Below are 18,791 nucleotides of genomic sequence, written 5' to 3' on the forward strand. Positions count from 1 at the left end.
CTGCATAGATCATCCAACTAATCCAGACCTAGGAACAGAGCAAGCTGCCTTCAGACTCTTCATCCATCTAGCCTGATGTTGCCTATTCCAGGAGTGCAGAACCTCAGGTTTGGGGCCCAAACCTAGCCCTCCCCAGGTTCCAATCTGGCCCATGGGGATCCCCAGATGTCCACACACCCATTCCTTGGCCCCACCCCTTTCCCTTGACCATCAATTGTTTGGTGGTTTCTGGGTTGTGTGCAGTTTCTCTCCCTCCGCTCCTATTCTAAAAGGTTGGAATGCCTCTCCTAATAAGGTTGGAATGCTTATCCTAATAAGAGCCTTAAGCTAAGGTTGGAATGCCTCTCCTAAGGTTGGAATGCCTCTCCTAAGGTTGGAATGCCTCTCCTAATAAGAGCCTTAAGCTAAGGTTGGAATGCTTCTCCTAAGGTTGGAATGTCTCTCTTAATAAGAGCCTTAAGCTAAATTATGCTGGTATTTTTGTGTTTTGCCCCGCCCCTTTTGCCTTTGGCCATACCCCTTTTGCCTTCAGCCTCACCCACCCCTGGAATGTGGCCCCTGAGAGCTGCTTTGAAATGGAATTTGGCCCTTGGGCTGAAAGAGGTTCAACACCTCTGCTCTACTCTAACTGGCAGGTCTCTGGAGTCTCAGACAGGGGCCTTTCCCATCATCTGCAACCTGATCTTTCTACCTGGAGGTGCCATTTGCAGACTGGGACCTTCTGCATCCAGAGCAGGTGGGGGTGCATGTGCCCTCTTTTACAATCCTCTATTTGATGGGCTGCCAGAGGACTGTCCTGTGTTTGAAGGGCTGGTCCAAGTCCAGTTTGAAGGTAAAGATCCAACAGAAGGGACAGCAAAAGGGCCTTGAAGTTGTCCCTCAACTACACCTGGACAGCAGACTGAGCAAGGCACACAGGTCACCTAGTCTAAGTCTTCCACACGATGGTGAGATGTCCTGTATTTCTTTTTAAATTGTAATAATTATTTCTACATTTGCATATATATGTATAAATTATCATATGCACACTTTATGCAAATTGGTGTCCCCTTTTGTCCTTTTTTGGGGGGTGATGCATGTACTTTGGGGGGGGCAATTCACAAGTGGCCACCCTAAAAGCAGGTGCTCTACCCCTATAAAGATTGGGCCCCATATCTCTGTAGAAGCACCCAGAGAAGGCGTGGGGATGGATTCAGAGTCAGATGAGGAAGAGGGCTAAGGGGTGAGAGAGAGCTACCAAGGCCACAGGAGATAGAGCAGAGACACAGTGGCAGAGGAGAGTCTTTCCAGATGCCAGTGAATCCGTTGGATCAAAGCCAGGCAGAAAGCTCTCCCTCCACTGCGGGAATGCCAGATCTGAAGGTGGGGGAGGACTTGGGAGTGACGGACCCAAGGAGGGAGGGAGTGAGGTGGTCTAAAAGGTTGACCACTCAAAAGGCCCCTAGGGGAAGACCCTCCCAGAGGGTGGGTCTAGAACAGCCACTCAGGTTCCCTGCTGCTGGTGGGCACGAGTTTCGTCTTTACATCCTAGCATAGTGCCTTCAACAACGAGAACTTCTTGCCGTTGAATCAGTGTTGTGTAAAGCTGACTGGAGAACGTAGCTCTGTGTTGCTGGATGTTGATTAGGTCTGTAAACAGGTGTGGATCTGGCTGCGATTTGCATCAAAAAAGCTATTTACCAAGAAAACAGTCTTCCTTGTATGACTACAAAGATGCCTGGAGGCTCCACACTTGACTTCCCCTGAGCTTTGGTCTGTCTCCTAGTTCTCTGAACCCTTTCATCACCTTGAACTGATGCAAGGAACATCTTGGCTACACAGCAATAGTGCAGCGCTCACCTGGATCAACCACCTGGTTCAAAGGTAAGGTTGTTGTCTTGTTGTTTCTGGAATGGAGATCTGCCTCCTTTTCCCGTTCTGTGAGAACCTTAGAAATAAAGAAGAGTTACGACAGAGTTTTATCACAGTCGCCAAACCATGCAAGCAGATTCCTGGCCTCTTCTTCCCTGTAGGCCTGGTTTTTTATCTGCTCGGCAACCACCCATCCAGCTGCTGCCTCCCTTTCACTGCCCTGTCCTGCTCCCATCCCTGATGCCCAAACCTACTCAGGCTGCAGGCCCACTCAAAGCAAAGGGACCACCTTACAGGAATCTGCTGATTATTAGGTCACCTCAAATCCATAGCTGTCCCAGACCTAATGATACACCAGAACTGCAGTGGGGACGTTTGTCCATTCATACGTACATACATACGTACATATTATTTCTGTACCACTTAGGGCACAATCCTATGCATGTTTAGACAGAGAAAAGGCCTACAACTCCCAGCATTCCTCAGCCAGCAAGGCTGGCCGGGGAGCACTGGAAGTTGCAGGCCTTTTATCTGTCTACACATGTGTAGCATTGCACCCTTAATATCCTAAAATCTCTAAGCAGTTTACATTAAACACACATATAAAAAATACGTCGCAAAGGTCATTTCATTGCATCAGAGGCTAGTAGCTCCAATGTCAGTGGGGCTCTGAATATGCTCTGGGTTTCAGTGAGAACCAACCAGAACTCTAAAGGGGCTATCCAAGGTGCTGAGCCTGTTTTGGGGGTGGGGCTCAGCACCTTGGACAGCTCCTTTAGAATTCTGACTTTAAAAAAACACGTATTTTTTGCCTTGGCCTTCTATGGATATGACTGCTATTGTTGCTGTTGCTGCAGTTAACATCGTTGTTGGTTTTATTGTTTTTATATTTTTATCACTTTTAACATTTTAATTGTTTTTATGTATATTGCTGCTGTAAGCCACCTTGGGAGGGCTTCTGCCCTGAAAGGCAGCCAAGAAATGTATTAAATAAATAAATAAATAAATAAATAAATAAATAATAAATTCTGGCAGAAACCCAGAGCAGATCCACCGCCCCATGACATCGGAGGCACCAGCCTCCACTGATCAAACAGTGTGCAGTCATACAGTCCATTCCCCTTTTCTTTCTAAAAGATTCCCCAACCCTTCCTACAGGAAGGGCCTTAGCTCAGCGGTTGAGCCCATGCGTTGCAGGTCTTAGATTCAATTCCTGGCATCTGTCGGGCTGGGAAGGACTCTTGTCTGAAACCCTGGAGAGCCGCTGTGAGTAGACAATATCGACCTAGCTCAGCTTTCCCAACTTGGTGACCTCCAGATGGGTTGGACAGCAACTCCCATCATGCCTAGCCAGCATGACTGAGCTAGTTGACCAATGGTGTGACTCGGTGTAACACAGATAGTTATGTTACCTGCAGTGGTATTGTGGAGCCAGGGCTCACAGGGACGCTGCACCAGCACTTTTTTTATTAGCAGGGATGGTGATGTCATCTGCCACCCCCCTCAGACTTCCCTGTTCCCTCTGAACTTCGCAGCAATTGTCACAGTAGCTGGGGGTGGTGGGGAGATGCATTTTCCTTACAACAATATAGTATTCCCTGGTACAATGCAAAGTATTGGGTGGGGGGGTTTGGTCTTGAATGGACAAGGAAAACCCATTAGCTTAATGAAAGACCTGCTCCTGGTGGAGAGGAACATTGCTAGAACTTGTTTGTTGATATGGATCAACACAACTGTCTGATTTTGGACTTTCCTAGGGGCTGCAGCTATGGGGGCTGTCAGGATGAGTGCCTGCATTTCAGCATTTACCACTACATCACTGGTTACCCTGGGTTTTATAAGGACCTGTAATTCACAGGTTACTTCATCCAATACTGTTTCCTGCTTGTGGGTTCCCGGTCAACAGGTGGTTGGACATTGTGTGAACAGAATGCTCGACTAGATGGACCCTTGGTCTGATCCAGCTTGGCTCTTCTGATTGATGTTTTACCTTGTTGCACTAATCTGGGCATCAGCCATAGATGCTGCCCGTAACCCACAGAACTCAAACAAATGCAGTATTTTTACCTTTTTACCTTTTACAGCTATCAGAACCACTTCATTTGGAGGCAATCACAGTCCTGGCACACCGGAGAATGGCGTCCCAGAGGTCAAAGGTTAACTTCGGGACCACGAGAATGAAATATTAGGTGACTCCATCTGTTTTCAGTTTCAAATGTGTGCTGCTTGGTTGGCTGCAGACATATTTATGAGAATAGCTCTGACTTATCTTGTTAAAAGAAAGCCTTGTGTTTATGAATTATGTCTGGACTACAGCTTCTCTCTTGCTACTCATTCCTTTTAGTTTGTTTTATTTTGATCTGGTCCCTATTGTGCTTGTGCAGTCCCTTGCATGCCTGCTGTTCACACAGGCAAAGATGAGGCCAGGAATAATGTAGGGGAGAAGGCAAAAGGAATTTTAAAATGTGAAACTGCTGGATAGGAATTTATGAGGACATTCTATCCATTTGGGCACGAATGGAGACACTGGTTTCCTGTCCCAATGCATTTAGGCTTTAATTGTATTATCATAGACTTCTCTTTCCACATTTCATCAACTTTCCCAGTGTACATTTCTTCTCTTTGCCTGGACACACACACTTCTGCCTGACACACACGTACACACTGTTGATCGTCTATCTATTGTTCATATATGCTACAGACTCAGAACTCTTAGTCCATAAAGCCTTAATCTAGAGGACAATTCAAGTTTTATACCAGTCATACCTCTGGATTATTTTTCTGCTTTCTTCACTTCCCAGCATTCCAGACCACCACTCTTGGTATCCATTTAACAGTACTGCTACTAATGAGGGCAGAAGCCAAAACGTTTACTCTAAATATATTTTTAAATTACTCTCTTATTAGTCAGTCTTTCGTGTGTGCGCGCACGTGTGTGTATCCATCTATCCATCCATCCATCTAGATCTCACACATCCCTGCCAAATGAGGACATTTCATGCATCTGATGTCCAGTAGCTTACTGTAGCTCTCTTCTCCATGGTTTGTTTAATCCCCCTTTAAAGTCATCTAAGAAAGTGATTACCACGAATTGTGGCAGGGGAATGCCATGCATTATGCGTTGTTTGAAGAAGTGGGTTATGCACTTGTACAAGTGGAGCCCTGCAGTAAAACGCTGCGCACTGTGGGAGTCTTCAATGCTACCCCTTCACAGGGGAGGTTACCCAGAGAGGGGAAGCTTCCCTCCATGCCATGAAAGACGTTCCTCCACATCCCCGCCACCCCCCACCAGCAGCTTCCTTTGCTCCAGCCCCTGCATGTTGTGCGTCTTCATTGCTTGTTCTCCTCTCCTCCCATTCCTCCTCCTGCTTCCTTCCTCCAGCAGTTTTGGGAAGCTTGTGCCACGAGCCCCGATTCCAATGGTTCTTTATGGCACTGGACATGGGTAAGTCAGGCATGTGCAGTTGTGTTTTAGCTTTGTGTGTGTGGGGTGTGTGTGTGTGTGTCTCTCTCCTTTAAGATTTCTTTCCCTCCAATTTTTTTGCAATTCTGCAAATCACAGCGCATGGCCGGGCCTGTTAATCCCTCCATCTTGTGTGTGTGTGATGCCATTTCTGCCCCATAAGCATTGGCACTCTATAGGGATGTCAGAGGATTCCGCCACAGATCTCAGTGAGGCTGAATGCCAGTGCATTCAGCCCCTCAAAATCCATGGCGGGACAAAGCCCCCCCGCCCCACGAAAGGCGCGTGAAATGGAGCACTTACCTGGTGCCGTTCACGCTGCTTTACAAATGGCGTCTGCGTCCGCCATTCGCTTCCCCATTTTTGCCGTGATGGGCTACGTAAATACTTACATAGCCTATCACGGCAAAAAAAGGGAACACAAATGGCCACCACAGCCGCCGCCATTTGCGCCCTTTTTTTTGCCGTGATAGGCTATGTAAATATTTGCGTAGCCTATCATGGCAAAAGGCAGGGGCGCAAATGGCAGCTGCTACGCCATTTGCGCCCGTTTTTTTGCTGTGATAGGCTACGTAAATATTTATGTAGCCTATCACAGCAAAAAACAGGAACACAACTGGCAGCTGCTGTAGCCGCCGCCATTTGCGTCCGCAGGCTCCCCACGCCTGTGAATGCACCCGGCTGGCTGCTCCGCGGAGTTGCCATGGAGCGGAGCCAGCCGGGCTAGGATTTCGGGGGGAGTTGCAGAGCGCCTCCCCCCCACCGCGAATCACCCCTTCGAAAAGGTGACTTTCGCACATCCCTAGCACTGTACCCTAAACATCGGAAATAGAGGGAATGCTGATTATAACTGCTATTTTGGTTCTACAAGATTGTATATATTGAGGTTTGAAGTCTCTTGGTTTCTGCCTGCTCATGAACAAGAACAGCCTCCCATCCCATTCATTTCTTTCCCTCTGGTATTTTCTGAGGCAGTTCATTAAATAAAAAAAAGTGATGCTTGAATAAATGGAAAGCGGTCAAGAGAATGCATCAGCAAGTGATCCCAATCTTTTGCTCTTGTGTTCGCAGATCATTAACTGCTGGGCCCAGCCAATACTTCTCATTTGACTAATGGATCTTAATTAGAATTGTTTGGGATTAGTTGTTCGGAACACTCACATCTTTGCTTGGAGCAGGGTGCATGGGGGGGGAGGCTTCTAATCCATCAGAGCTGCTTTACACATTGACAGCTGTCGAAAAAGAAAAATAGAACTGTATCAATGAAAACTGGGCTGTGAAAACGGTGGGGCTTAGCAGCTCACAGAGACGTGCTAATTCTGAGCTTAAAAATTGCATTCGTCTTGTAGGTAGCACACAATGTAAGCCTAAAATACTCCTTCAAATACTTGAGGAGCTGCCACACAGGAGAGGGCAAAGAATGGGTTTAAGTTACAGGAGGGTCGATTTCACCTGAACCCTAGAAGAACTTATTGACACTAAGAACCAGTGGAGGCTGTTGGCTCCAATTTCGGTGGGGCTGTGTATCCATTCTGGGTTTAAGTCAGAAAGCTAAAGGAGTTATCCAAGGTGCTGAAAATATTTTGGGGATAGGTTCCAGCACCTTGGATAGCTCCTTTAGAGGTCTGGCCGGCACCCAGAATGGAATCACAGCCTCACCAAACTCAGAGCCACCAGCCTCCACTGGTAAGGACAGTTCAACAACTGACCAGTCACCTAGAAGGGTGGTGGGTTCTCCTTCACTGCAGGTGTATAAACAGAAACTGGACAGCCATCTGTTTGGGGGTGTTCCAGCTTTGGATTTCCTGCATCCAGCAGGGAATTGGACTAGATCAGGGACAGGAGACCTTTTGGAACTGTGAGCACAACTGGCCATTTGAGAAACTGTCCTGGGCCCCACCGCAAAATGGCTGCCATGGGAGGCATGGCAAAGGACCAGTAACCTGCCCCAAAGTCTGAAGATGAGGCAGGGGTGGGGTCTGAGCCCCATCACACTAAACAACTCCTTTGAAGCCACAGTTTTCAGCACAGACACAAACCTATTTCACAGCAATCTCAGCTGTTGGTAAGAGCGTGTGTTAATTGGGGGGGTAAAGTGGGAGGGGTAGGGCACCTTGGCAGGCACCAAGAAAGGTGTCCCGGGGCTTATTCATGCCCACATGCGCCATGTAGCTGCCATTGGACTAGAAAGCCTCCCAAGTCCCCTACAGCAATATGATATGATTTTTCCATATCCATGTGTGTATCTGAGCCAATAGCCTCCAGCAAAAAGTACATAATATACAAGAGTTTATAAAAATGTAGAGCAGGGACTGGCAACCTGGTGTGGTTCTAGACTACGGCTCCCCTCAGCACAAGGCAACATTGCCAAGGGTCAGGGATGATGGGCACTGTAGTCTCAAACTTCGGGAGGGTGCCAGGTTGCCCAGCCCTGACATAGTGAATTGAAAACTGTGCAAGCATAAGTAACTCAAGCTCAAACAATAACACAAAGGGTTCTCTTTGGAAAACCAATTTTTTTATTTATAAATCTGAATGTTTATATGTGTGTGCGTGTGTGTGTGTGTGTGTGTGTGTGTGTATGTATATATATATATATATATAGTCATTTTGGACCTGTGATAGGGAGCACATAGCAGGGGATCTCTTGTAAGCTTAGGATGGACACACTGACTCTCTGTGTGGTTGGCCTCGCTCACCTTTACGGGACCATATTCTTCAGCGGCTGCGGCATGCTGAACCACCAAGAACCGATAACCAAAGCTGTACATTCATCGACCAGAATGGCACAACTTTCCCTGTTGTTATGCCAGAAACACCCGCCGATGTTTGTATGGGATGATTCGCCTCCATCCCAAACAGCTGGATTGAGGCACAGTACGAACACAGGGGGGTGGAAGAAAACCCAGAATTCCAGCCAGGTCGTGGGGATGCAATTTTGGTGTTCCGGTAGAAAAAGGACCCTCCTTTTGTGCAGTTGTCCATCAAGAACACAATGCCGTGAGTACACACTTCCTTCTAACACACACATCTTGTCTGCCTAATCTCACCAGGATTGCTCCATAGGTTTCTACCTGTGGAGTTCATTGCATCGTCTGGCACCAGGCAAAATGGGGCTACCTGGTTGCCAAGCTTTGGGAGCGGGGTGGGTAGGAATCATGGGGCCTGCCAGCTGCCGGAGGGTCTTTTCTGGTATATCTTTAACCACTCAACATTTTGACTTTTAAACAGATAGGAAACAGGCCACTGAGTAAAGCAGGGGTGCAGAACCGCCTGAGATCCAGGGTCTGATTTCCCCCCATTCTCTGTGGTTGAAACGCCTCTCCCAAGGCTTAGTTACTGGCATGAAGAGCTTTAAGCTAAAGTAGGTTGGTATTTTTGGTGTATTAGCTCCACCCAACACTGGAATGCGGCCCCCGAGAGCAGTTTTTAAGTGGAATTTGGCCCTTGGGCTGAAAGAGGTTCAACACCCCTGGAGTAAGCAAATCCAGTAGACAGAAGGCAGAGGACAGCCTGCCTCTATGTGTGTGGGTGTGTTGGGTGAGTAGAGATGTACACATTGTATAAAATCCATTCTGTCGGTGTTCTGCGGACTGTCAGGCACCTTTCATTCCGTTGTCTGCCCATCAACAGAATCAGATTTTGTAACGTTTCCGAACTTGCGCAAATGTGCACATGCGAAAATGCGCAAATTCTCCCCCCCATGTGTGCATTTCCTCCAGATGTGCATTGTCATGTGTTAGCCTTTGGGGAAAATGCACAGTTTTGGCTGGGTTTTTTTTATTTTGCATATTTTTCTACGACAAAGTTTGCAAAATTTGGGAAAGTTAGAAACACGGACCGCAAGCCTGCATAATCTGTGCAACAGGGGAGAAGCTGGTACACTGAGGGTCGGATTCATAACAATCCAAACTCATTTGGTTCCATTGCAGATTTCATCCCAATGCGTGTGCCCAGGCAATGATCCTTGGTACACGAATTGGGATGTTCCAAGCATTTCCCTATTTTTGGATTTTCTTATTTTCTCTGATCATTGCAATGTATCAGCACAGGCTGCCCATTAGAAGTTGGTTCCAGGGCTGCCTTTGGAACATAAACCAATCCTTCACATTTGAAACAAGCTGACAGAAGGTTTTTTCCCTTTTTTTAACCCTCTCTGACACAAGCAGGAAAAAAAATTGTGGTACAAAATAAGCAAATATATGCTCCTTTGCTTAAATTGCACTATTTATATGCAGATAGTGGCATTCAGTTGTTCTGCCATACTGATGTTTTTAATGCAGACCTACCTCCACTGCTCTAGGCTAGATATACACTACTGCCTTATAGCGATATTGAAGTGCACTGATAACTGTTGTGTGCACTAATAACACTACAATAGCGGTATATAGAATGTGTAATGTTATTTCCTGCTTTTTATTCCACAATATCCAAAATGCCACAATAAATGTCATTGTGCGTCCCACAAGGTATAAACGCACAAGAGGGATATAGTGTCACCAGGATGGGATCGTAATGGTATGACACAAGGTGTAGATCTGGCCCTGGTTTCTTCCTATAAAAACAGATTGGGGCCTCTCTATTTGCATTTCCAGAGCTGTTACTGGCAGCTGTCGCAGAAGGTAACTGGTATCACTATGACTGTCCTGCCACATATTTTTCCAAAAATTCCCCATGCACAGATACAATCTCTCTGCCTACCGCTCCCCAATGGTGCTTCTCAGTGGGAGATTTGGTCTTGTTTGGCCGAAAAACACAAAGGGTTGGCACCAGATTTAAACTGGATGAACTGCGCTGGTAGACATGGACTTCCCTGCCCCTCCTTCCCATGGCAACCCCTCCAGCCCCCTGAAATTCTACACAGGTAATCAGGAGACCCTGATGAATGGAGGAGCTCTGGTGTATGTGTGAGGGGAGCGGGGGGAGCTCCCAAAATCAGAGGGTGAGACCTTCTGCTGGTGGAGCTGCACCTCTTGCAGAAGGTAGATTCTGGATCCACCCTACTAGCTGGACCCAGAGCCGGTTCGCTTTGGGGGGGGGGGGTTGGAGAAAGAAGGACCAGCAAGTGAGTTCTTCAGCCCATTCAGGAAAATAGTCATGAACCAAAATGGGAAGATTACAAAATGGTGCGGGGGGGGGGGGCGCTGATCCGTCACTGCCTATCTAAACACAAGTGCCCACTATGGCGGAGTTTCCTTGTTTTATAATTCACCCTCCCATGATCAACTTGCTTTTAAATCACAGGCCCCAAATTACAGACAGCTAAAGTTCAAGCACTGACAAACTATGTGCTCACACATACAAACCGGGGCTGAACACTAGTTAACTCTCTCTCTCTCTCTCTCTCTCTCTCTCTCCCTTATCCCAGATACACGGCCTTTTCCATAGCATCCTCTACTTTCATGTACTCCAGGTGAGAAGGGTAGTTGGTACACTCGAAGTGCTCATTGCTACGGATGTACTTGAGGAAGTCTGGAGCCCCGGGGAAGATCATATTGTCAGCCAGAAGAACAGAGCCTTTCCGCAAGAGGCCATTTTCCTGAGGAGGAGGAGGAGGAGGAGGAGGAGGAGGAGAAGAAAGGAGGGGAAATATTACCTTCGCAGTGTCTGCCATCGTAAGGAAGGCCTGGTTTCATTTAGAACATTCCGGAAGCTCTATATAGACTATATAGACTAGGGGTTGGCAGAAGGTAGATCCCTGAGATGTTTTGGACTTCAATTCCCAGAAACCTGTCAGCATGGCCGGTGATCTGGAACTGCGGGGTGTTGAAGTCCAAAACATCTGGAGATCTACTTTCTGCCCACCCCTGCTGTTGGCGAGCTGGACAGAATCCCTTATCCATAAGCATATGGGAGCATATGAACACAGAAAGCTGCCTCGTGCTGTCTAACACAACCTTTCCAAACTGGGATCTCAGTTGAGTTTAGACTGCAACTCCCATCATACCCAGCCAGCATATCCAATGCTTGGGGTGATGGGAGTTATAGTCCAGCTCCATCTGGGAATCTTAGGGAATGGCTGCCATTGGTCCATCTCGGTAAACATTATCTATGGTACCTGGTGATGGCTCTCTCAGGTCTCAGGCAAGGGCTATTCCTAGCCATGGGCATAACATTCAGGGATATGTGGGGCTCAAGCCCTCTCTGGATTTCCCCGGGACAGTGAACCCCGCACCCCAGGTTGCCAGCGTTCATGTGATGGGCCCAGGGGACTCTTCCGTCTTATTTCAGCTGCAGCCAAGGAGAGGATGGCTCTGTTACAGGCCACTCAGGAATCAGTGGGCATCCTCTCCTGATGGAACCAAGACAATTCTTGGTTCAGTTGCACTTGGTCCTTTTCCTTCAATCCAGTTTTTCTGCCCTGGGTTTCCCAATGAGTTGTAAAAATAAATAGCTGAGGTTTTGGAAGATAGCAGCACACAGCAGACATTCTCACATATGCAATTCTCTATCCAATTCTCCGCCACTGACCTTCACGGCAATGGCTTTACCACAGGGGTGGGCAACTTGTGCTCACCCCCCCCCCCGATGTTTTGGCCTACAATTCCCATCAGCAGTCACCATTGGCTATGCTGGCTAGGGCTGATGGGAGTAGTAGGCCAAAACATCTGGAGGGCCACATATTACCCAAATTACCCAAGAGTCAAATGGGAAACCCTGTTCCCAGAATTCCCCACAGGCGAGCTGGTGTGCTGCAGGGATTTCTTGGTCGAGGACAGTAAGTTGGGACAAGCAGCAGCCCTGAGTGGGAGGGGGGAGGAGGACTAGGCTCCAGGGTTTTGAGCTCGAGGGAAGGAGGGAGAAAAGCAGGATATAAATTGAATAAAAATAAATAAAATAACAATGCAAAGTTATATCCCTGGAGGGCACCAGGTTGCTCAATTAGTTGCATCAGGCAAGCATGCATTTAATCAACAAGAAAGGATCCCCTAAGATATACCATGAAAGACAAGAAAGGCAAGAAAGACCAAGGGCACACGCTTATGCATGTTTAGACAGAAAAAAGTCCTACAGCTCCCAGCATTCCCCATGCTGGCTGGGGAATGCTGGGAGGTGTAGGACTTTTCTCTGTCTATACATGCATAAGCGTGTGCCCTTAACCACCTTATTATGGTCTTAGACGAAAGTACGCTTGCTCTCTTGATAACTTCACAGAGAAGTTTGCCAAATGAAGAACAAGGAAGTGAAGTCGTCCCAGCAGGCTACCTGTTTAAGTCCTAGATAATGCATTAATTATTGGAATAAAGGATTTTGCTTTGAATTGTGCAATGTCTGATCATTTTGGCTCTTAATTTCAATCACCGTAAATAATCATCTTCCTTGTGCACTCGATTGCTGTTGGTGTGTCAATCTAGTGAATTGGCATTTGTGGTACATTAATAAATGTGTCATCAGTAAATACAACATGCTGAACCATGCAGCACATTCATTATGTCGCTATTCCATGTATTTAAATTAGGGATGTTGGAGAAATCTGTTTGTGGGGTGGAGTTTGATGAGTTTTCCTGGACTCCCCCTGCCCCCCGACTTCATTTCAGTTCCTGCTGCAGCACCCAACTCGATCTGCAGCAAGTCAGGCCAGTGGGTGCATTTTCCAGGAGTTTTATGCAATTGGGGGGGGTTCTGCAATTTGCACAAATTTCTGAGCAATTTGTGCAAACTATGGCTGTAATTTGCACAAATTGCAGAACCTTCCCAAAACAATGTGCAAAAAAGTTCCCGGAATTTGGGGAAAAGCCCACGGCTGGGTTTACAGAGACAAATCAAGCCGTACATGCCGCAGAACTCCATCGATACAAAAAAGAACCACATTTCCCAGCGATGGACAGCTCTTAAATACGCTATGCTCTTACCGACTGCCACCAGGCGTGGGAGCAGTAGGAGAGCCCAAAGACAGTTTTGCCTTGGGTTACATTTGTGTGGCCCAGGCTCACCTTCCTCCTATCTTACTGGGAAGGTGAAAAGTCTCCACCCCTGTTCCTAGCTCTACCCCCCGAGATCCTTGAAGATGCCGTCGACTGAACGTGGGACGTTCTGCATACCAAGCATGTGCTCTAACGCACTGGCCTATGGCTGTTCTCCCAAGAAAACAAATGCGCACATGCCCCCCAGGAAAGGTGGCCGCAAGAGTCAAACTGATACCCACACCACACTGCAACTGGTGTACTCTCAGCCGCTGCGCTCAGGGTGTGCACGCATTTCAGATGAACAAAAAATTAGAGCCATCGGGGCTCATAATATGTGTCAGCCTTCCGTGACCTGGTGCCTTCCAGATGTGCTGGGATCACAACTCCCAGCATCCCCCAGCCAGCTATGTCCAACACATCTGGGGGGGCAGGTTGGGAAGTCTGATATAGACTGATAGCACAATCAGCAGGCTTGTGGGAACTCAGAAGATTTGCAGAAGCACGAAACGAAAACGTAGGGAATAAAACCCCTACGGAGAGGTGGGGGAACCCCCAGGCAGCCCAGAATTTCTGAAGAGGGATTGCTCCAACTTACTTCGAGGAGGATGGTGTCCGGAGCGTATCTTTCTTTCCAGTGGTCCAGAAAGACAAAATCTAACGTGTCCACCGCGTAATTTTTCTTCAGCAGGGGGATAACGTCCTGCGAATGGCCTTCAATGATGGTCACCTGAAAGCAAAGTCATTTGTGCCACAGGCAGAGCCAGTGGCCACATTTGGCACTCTTGGGCAGTGACCCCAATACCCTAGTGTGGCCCACCGCATGTGCCTGTCCTAGCCCCATCCCCCTTTTAATATTTTCCCTAACCCAGTGTTCTGAGCAGCAGCAAGCAGCTCAGTCAAACTGCCATTTCAATTTTCCACAATCCCCCTCTGTATAGTGTCATTGTGTGAAATTAAAATGGCGGCCCATAGCACCACAGCTGCTGTCAAGGGATGCCAACGGAGGAGCGCGGGGCAGGACTTTGCTCAGAGCTCCCCTCAAATCTGGAGCCAGCCCTAGTTACCAGTTAATTGCTTTGGAGTAAAACGAACAACAACAAACAGAACCAAACCACACTGACACGACTGAGGGTTACTTGGGTTTCTGAGTGTGTCTCTGTGTGTGCGTGTGTGTCTGTTTCTTGTGTGTGCCTCTGATTCTGTGTCTCTCTCTTTCTGTTTCTGTGTGTCTGCCTCGGTATGTGTGTGTGTATATATAATATATCAGCTCCCTTATTTCTTCCTGAAGCGTTTTTCTCTCTGTGTGATTATAAAATGGATGACCTTGCTTCTGGTAAAGAGAACTCTCCTGCCAGCGATAGGGAAAATGGACACAGTGCCTGGCTTGGTTTAAAGCCTCAAATCAAAACACTGTAGCCCAAAGGAAACCGAATGGAAAAAACGAGAACTTGAAGAAGCTGGTGTGGTTTTTCTCTGCAGCAGAGTGACGGGCAAATGAAAACAAAAAAATCACAACACACAACTCCGTGCGGCTGCTCGAACCCAGATCTGCCCTGCTGACGGAGAAAGAGCATGTGTGTTAATGACTTTAGGTAGCAAAAATGGCATGTGACCAAACCCTGCAGGACCACCCTCCACACTTCCCTCAGACTTGGGCCCAGCCACGCAGCAGTATCCTTGGGCAACTGCCAAGGCCCCAGCACCATAGCTGGGCCCACCACGTGACACCTATTCATGTCCTTTAACCTGCAATCCAATCTGATGAGCACTGGCCAGCGTGGGTCTAACTGCCATTTTAATTTCCCACAATGCCCCAGAGCAATGCTACATCAGGAGCATTGTGGGAACCAAAAATCTGTAATGGGTTTGAGGTTACAGCTTTGGCTCTGTTGATCTCAGTGGGGATATAATCATTTTAATCCAAGTCAGAGAAGAAATCCTCCATCCCACATTGGGGGCAAATTTTGACATCCATAATTGTAGTGGCAGGGAGCGTGGGATTGCCCTCTATTTTCCCCTCTTTCTCCTATTTCTGGCCTTCCTCTCCAATCCCCGTTAGCACCAGGAACATTAGGAAATGTAATTTTCCCAGGGGAAAATTAAGAGATCACCTGATCCCTTACCGGCCTGCACGGTTGCCACACTCATCAGGAAATAGCCTCTTGGAAGTACCAAGATTTCAGAGGTCCGGTCCATCATGGCTCGGAATGGGGCCTTTAGTATCATAGCGCCCACTCTCTGGCCCTCCCTACCACTACAAATTAGGCAGGTGACAACCGTTCTGGGTTCTTGGTGCTTACTGAAAAATACCTTTCCAACCGGCATTCCCTGGAAGGTAATCTGGGCCTCTGTATGAAGGCTTGTTTTGTGTACATGGCTTAGAAATGTCTTTAATGAAAGCAATTCATAAATCTTGTTAAATAAATAACATTGGGAAATGTAGTTTTCCCAGGGGCACCTTGAACATTGAAAATATGGTTTTCCAAAGAGCACCTGGAACATTGGGAAATGTAGCTTTCCCAGGGGCACCAGATGGGGGAAGTAGAGAGAGCTTTGCAAAAAGAACGGCAGCTGCAACAACCACCAATTCAAGCAGCCACTAAGTAAAGCTATAGAGGTTGTCACGGGGAAGGGCAGTAAAGAAAAAAAGAACTCCCCTCACCAAACAAACTTTCTTCTGCTTTTTGCTCTTCATTGTCTGCCCCAACCCCAAAATCAAACTGAGGGTTGGTGGGTTGGTTGCCCATTTCTGAATCATTTGCTAAGCTGCCTGGGGAGATTAGCCCGCAGGGGAGGGCAGGGAACCAGTAAAAAAACACACAAGTAAAAGCCTCTCACACTTGCTCCTGACAAAATTTCCCCCTTTTAGAACTCTCTTTCAACCAGACAGCACCTTATCGCTGAGTCCAGCAATCTCAATAATTTCTTTCGCAATAGGTACAAACTCAGCATTGTTTTCGATGGAAAGAAGCCGCGCCTTTGGTTTTAAAAGCCGAGCAATCCTTATAGCTGAGTAGCCACAGTATGTCCCCATCTCCAAAACGACAGATGGATCAGTCTCCTCTACGATCTTATCTAGGATTAAACCTGGGAGGAAAAAAGAAGGGTGGGGGTGGGGGGAGAGAAAAGGAAGTTGACTTAAGAACTCAATTAATAGGAGTGGAAAGTTGGTTAGCTGGCCATGGAGACTAAAAGAAGCTTAAGGCGCAATCCTATGCACCCTTACTTTTCTAAACAGGTCAAGGTGTCCTAAGACAGAATGCCCAAATTCTGACTTCAGGAGCAGAAGCAAGAAAAGCTCACAAAGCAAACGATTTACTAGTTGTGGTGAAACAGGTATACATACTCAGTTTTGGTGAGGAAAATGCCAAAGAAGTCAAAATCGCAAATTGCTAGATCTCAATGGGTAAGATTTCACCCCACCTCCCTGTCCTGTTCCCTCAAAAATGGTTGGAACTCTCAGTGCCACCAGCAGGCAGGTCCCTTCCTCTTGTGGAAGGTGGATGCTGGATCCAACCCCAGAGTATAGTTAAAAGTAGGATTACATATATGTATTGATAGTAATTAAATAGTTTTTCTAGTATTGCTTTTAACGTATTATGCAGAAGCATTAGTCACATTACTATATATTAGAATATTTACCAGTTTTGTAAAATGTGACAAGGTTGGTAAATGTTAGATTTACAAAATCCATCAAGATGTATTTGTATTCATCTATCTATCCATCCACACACATATGCACACACCCGACCCATATTAATTTCTCTTTAGAGTTCCAAAGTTCCAAACACGTCTTATCAAACCATTGGTCCATGAAACCATTGGTCCTCTTTTGACTGACAGTGACATCTTGGTCAGATCCCTGGTGCCCACTATCCTTTAAGTGGAGATGGTAGGGACCGAACCCTTGCAGAAAAATTAAAGCATTAAGCTATAAGCGCAAGTGCGGATGTGGTCTGTTTTGCCCTGTGCCAAGTTCCATACCATGCTAAAATGGGCCTCCCATATTTCAGCTAGATTCTCATACTAATGCGCCCCTATTTCCTCAGTGGTGCAGTGGGGCCAGGGCTCACAGGGACGCAGTGCCAGCACTTTTTGATTAGCCAGAATGCTGACGTCATCTGCCACCCCCATCAGAATTCCCTGTTCCCTCTTCGCTTCGGTACTTGCAGTAGCTAGGGGGGAAATGAACTTTCCCAGCAACAATATATTGCTCCCTATTGTAATGCAAAGTCTTTCGGAAGATAGTTTGGTCTTACAGCTTTGCAGAAGACCTGCTCCTGGTGGAGATGAAAACGGCTAGAGGTGGTTTGTTGATATGGATCAACACAGCTGCCTGAATTTTTGGACTCTTCTTGGGGGCGTGGCTGGGGGGATTGGCATGCTGCCTGCACTTTGAAATTTGCCACTACACAACAGCATATTTTAGCTAGATTCTCTCACCTATTTGCCCCCGTTTTCTACTAAGATTCTCTCACTGGTGCACCCTCTTCTTTACAAAGATGTCTGGACAGCTTCTCTCTTATTATTCATGTACACTTTCCATATAGAACATCCATTATGAGAAAACATAGGGAGAGAAGCCAAGTGGATTCCACCTTCAGCCATTCCATCAGCTGCCGCTTCTTTGCAAACAGAGCTCCAGGGAACACCACAGAGAAATGGGAAGAGAAAGAAATGGGGCAGATAAGTCAGGCTGAATGTAACTGAAAAAAGGAAATGGAGAAGAAAATATTTTAAGGGCTACAGTGAAGAATACAGCGGGGGGGGGGGGGACGACACTCCAACTAACAGACAAGAAAATCCCTGCAGCTGCAACAAGGCTGTGAACATTAAAGCAGGTTTCTTGTGGATTTAATAAACCCGTTCCTAGTACTTTTAGGTTATTTAAAAACGATAGATGTACATGACTATTTGGAAATGGTTATTCATATATAAGAGGCCAGCAAGGTTAACAGGAAGTTTTAGAAGGGACAAAAAAAGATCCATCGTGTATATCGGATGGGATACGGTATATATAATATGGTACACCTGGTGAAATTGACTGATGCAGTGAAAGATGGAGAGACTGAAGGGTGGTAGATAATTGGCTGAATCCAATGTTAGTCCTACTTATAGGAGACCCATTGAAATGAATGAGACTTAGGCAAGTCATGACTCGCTCCATTCCCATTAATATCAATGGATCTACTCTAAGGAGGACTAACATTGGCTTTATCCCTAAATTAGGGTGCAATCCTATACATGTTTAGACAGAAAAAAGTCCTACAGTTCCCAGCATACTCTGTTCTAGCTGGCCGACATGGTTTTGGTTTTTTAAAAGATTTCTGGCCGGGGCATGGTGGGAGTTGTAGGCTTTTTTTCTGTCTAAACTTGCATAGGGTTGTACCCTCAATGTCCTGTTTTGGCCCCACACCTGTTGGTGCTGAGCACCTGAGTTCACTATTAGAAGGAATGATAGGTACCAAGAAATCACAAGGACATCCTGTTATTTTTGTTTCAAATGATACCCATTATTACATCGGATTTACTTTTAAGCAGTGGCAGAGAGATATAACGATGTTTATATG

The 18,791-nt window shown here is 46.7% G+C and overlaps 1 protein-coding gene across 8 annotated transcripts in view; it reads right to left on the reverse strand.

Annotated features, from left to right (window-relative positions):
- Window positions 1–8,694: 8,694 nt before the first annotated feature.
- COMT (catechol-O-methyltransferase) overlaps window positions 8,695–18,791 on the reverse strand; it is a 62,509-nt gene continuing 52,412 nt past the window's right edge. For all 8 annotated transcript variants that reach the window (XM_084820528.1, XM_084820526.1, XM_084820532.1 and 5 more), the window contains 3 exons: window positions 16,115–16,308; window positions 13,817–13,948; window positions 8,695–10,853 (listed from right to left, as the gene is read on the reverse strand). In XM_084820528.1, coding sequence (XP_084676654.1) covers window positions 10,674–10,853; window positions 13,817–13,948; window positions 16,115–16,308 — 506 coding nt within the window. In that variant the 3' untranslated portion in view covers window positions 8,695–10,673. The remainder of the gene's footprint in view (window positions 10,854–13,816; window positions 13,949–16,114; window positions 16,309–18,791) is intronic.

The sequence above is a fragment of the Heloderma suspectum genome, chromosome 13 (genome assembly GCF_057233095.1).
Source record: "Heloderma suspectum isolate Gila_16-S chromosome 13, 16-S_ref, whole genome shotgun sequence".
In the NCBI taxonomy this organism is placed as follows: Eukaryota; Metazoa; Chordata; class Lepidosauria; order Squamata; family Helodermatidae; genus Heloderma; species Heloderma suspectum.